A 2,215-nucleotide genomic window follows, 5' to 3' on the forward strand; every position below is an offset into this window, starting at 1 on the left:
GCCTAGCTGGGCCATCTTGCAAGGAACATGGTGATTATCAAATACGAGCTACTAAGTAAAGTAGAGTGTGTAATTATATTAAACACACTATTTTTGCTATATCCAGTGCTGCCGAGGAGACCTTGCGCTCAATAAAGTAGTGCTTTAAACGTTATCAAATTGATTGAAAAACAACTGTTACGATTTTAACTCGATTGAATAGAAATTTTTATTGAAGTCACTACAAATAAGAATTAGGTATAGGATTTTCCAACGTTACATTATTTACTTAATACCATATATTATTATTTTCTTGAAGTAATTTGCTCATTAATAGAACTGGCGAACCAGAAAGTTAGTTTCTTGATTCCGGAGTGGGTCAAACTGGAGAAGATTACGCTAGGGTGTTCCTAAAACGAATCCAATCCATAATCTGGAACTCTAAAATAGCCTATTGTATAACTTTTCGCTAAGACAAACAAACAAATCAACTTGAATTGAATGGTTATAGATGTTTCCATAGGTAACTAACAGATGTTTTGCTGGAAAACGTCTAGCGAAAATAGTTCAAGTTTTGTTGGCGTGATGAAGTAATACACTAGTTAACTTGTTGCTGAAAGTCAAGCTAAGAATATATTATTCATGACTCTGGCCTAGTTGTTATTTAAGTACGGCTATTTTCTTCGGATTTTTTGTTTGATCTTTTCGACAAATTGCTTGGTAAGTCCATTTATCATGTTTGTAGGGCTACCATTAGTAGAGTATTATACGTGTCAGAATAATACCATGGTGATTAATTAAGTTGCCTCTATACTTGTCTATTCACTAAAACGGCGTTTATCAACTCCGCGAAATATTTTAAAAAGTTATCACAATTTTTTCACCAAATGAGGGATCGCGTGGTCTATAGTTTACGAACTAACCTAGTTTATAAGAAAAAAATAATCAAAGCTATTAGTAATATAAAGTTAAAGTATTTCTACAGAGAGTTTTAAATCATAGAAGAAAAGGAGAACACTCCCCAAATCCGGGTACATCGAGTGAAGCGAGATTATTGCGACTTCTCTGGGCATGCGTAATTTCGTTGCTATACACAGTTAGTGTCCAAACGCAAACACACGTTTTGCTTCTGGTTTGTTTCCACGTACGTAAGTGTATTTCAGCATCGTAATACTTCGTGTCTTAAAATGTGAAATGAATAATACAGGTAAGATAAAGCCAATATATTAAACATCCAATGAAATCCGGTACTATACAGCACAGTAAGTATTAATATGTATGTTTGAAACGCATATACTATAATAACTGGTTTGAAATTGTAGAATAGAAGTTCAAAGGTTGGTTAGGGTTAATATCATAATGTACTTTATCTCCCGCCATTTCCACAACACGAAGAACGAATAAAGTTTGGTCGTCATATTACTCTGTCGGAGTTAAAGGATATGTCATATTACTCTGTCGGAGATAAAGTATATGTCCTATTATTCTGTAGGAGATAAAGTATATGTCCTATTACTCTGTCGGAGATAAAGGATATGTCCTATTACTCTGTCGGAGATAAAGGATATGTCCTATTACTCTGTCGGAGATAAAGGATATGTCCTATTATTCTGTCGGAGATAAAGGATATGTCCTATTACTCTGTCGGAGATAAAGGATATGTCCTATTACTCTGTCGGAGATAAAGGATATGTCATATTACTCTGTCGGAGATAAAGGATATGTCCTATTATTCTGTCGGAGATAAAGGATATGTCCTATTACTCTGTCGGAGATAAAGGATATGTCCTATTACTCTGTCGGATATAAAGGATATGTCACATTACTCTGTCGGAAATAAAGGATATGTCATATTACTCTGTCGGAGATAAAGGATATGTCATATTACTCTGTCGGAGATAAAGGATATGTCACATTATTCTGTCGGAGATAAAGGATATGTCATATTACTCTGTCGGAGATAAAGGATATGTCACATTACTCTGTCGTGGACAAAGGATATGTCATATTACTCTGTCGGAGATAAAGGATATGTCATATTATTCTGTCGGAGATAAAAGATATGTCATATTACTCTGTTGTGGACAAAGGATATGTCATATTATTCTGTCGGAGATAAAGGATATGTCATATTATTCTGTAAGAGATAAAGGATATGTAATATTACTCTGTCGGAGATAAAGGATATGTCATATTACTCTGTCGGAGATAAAGGATATGTCATATTACTCTGTCG

The 2,215-nt window shown here is 34.4% G+C and overlaps 1 protein-coding gene across 2 annotated transcripts in view; it reads left to right on the forward strand.

Moving 5' to 3' along the window:
- Window positions 1-1,143: 1,143 nt before the first annotated feature.
- LOC111088602 overlaps window positions 1,144-2,215 on the forward strand; it is a 35,061-nt gene continuing 33,989 nt past the window's right edge. For both annotated transcript variants that reach the window (XM_022399218.1, XM_022399219.1), the window contains exon 1: window positions 1,144-1,241. In XM_022399218.1, coding sequence (XP_022254926.1) covers window positions 1,217-1,241 — 25 coding nt within the window. In that variant the 5' untranslated portion in view covers window positions 1,144-1,216. The remainder of the gene's footprint in view (window positions 1,242-2,215) is intronic.

The sequence above is a fragment of the Limulus polyphemus genome, unplaced genomic scaffold, assembly GCF_000517525.1.
Source record: "Limulus polyphemus unplaced genomic scaffold, Limulus_polyphemus-2.1.2 Scaffold4109, whole genome shotgun sequence".
Classification (NCBI taxonomy): Eukaryota; Metazoa; Arthropoda; class Merostomata; order Xiphosura; family Limulidae; genus Limulus; species Limulus polyphemus.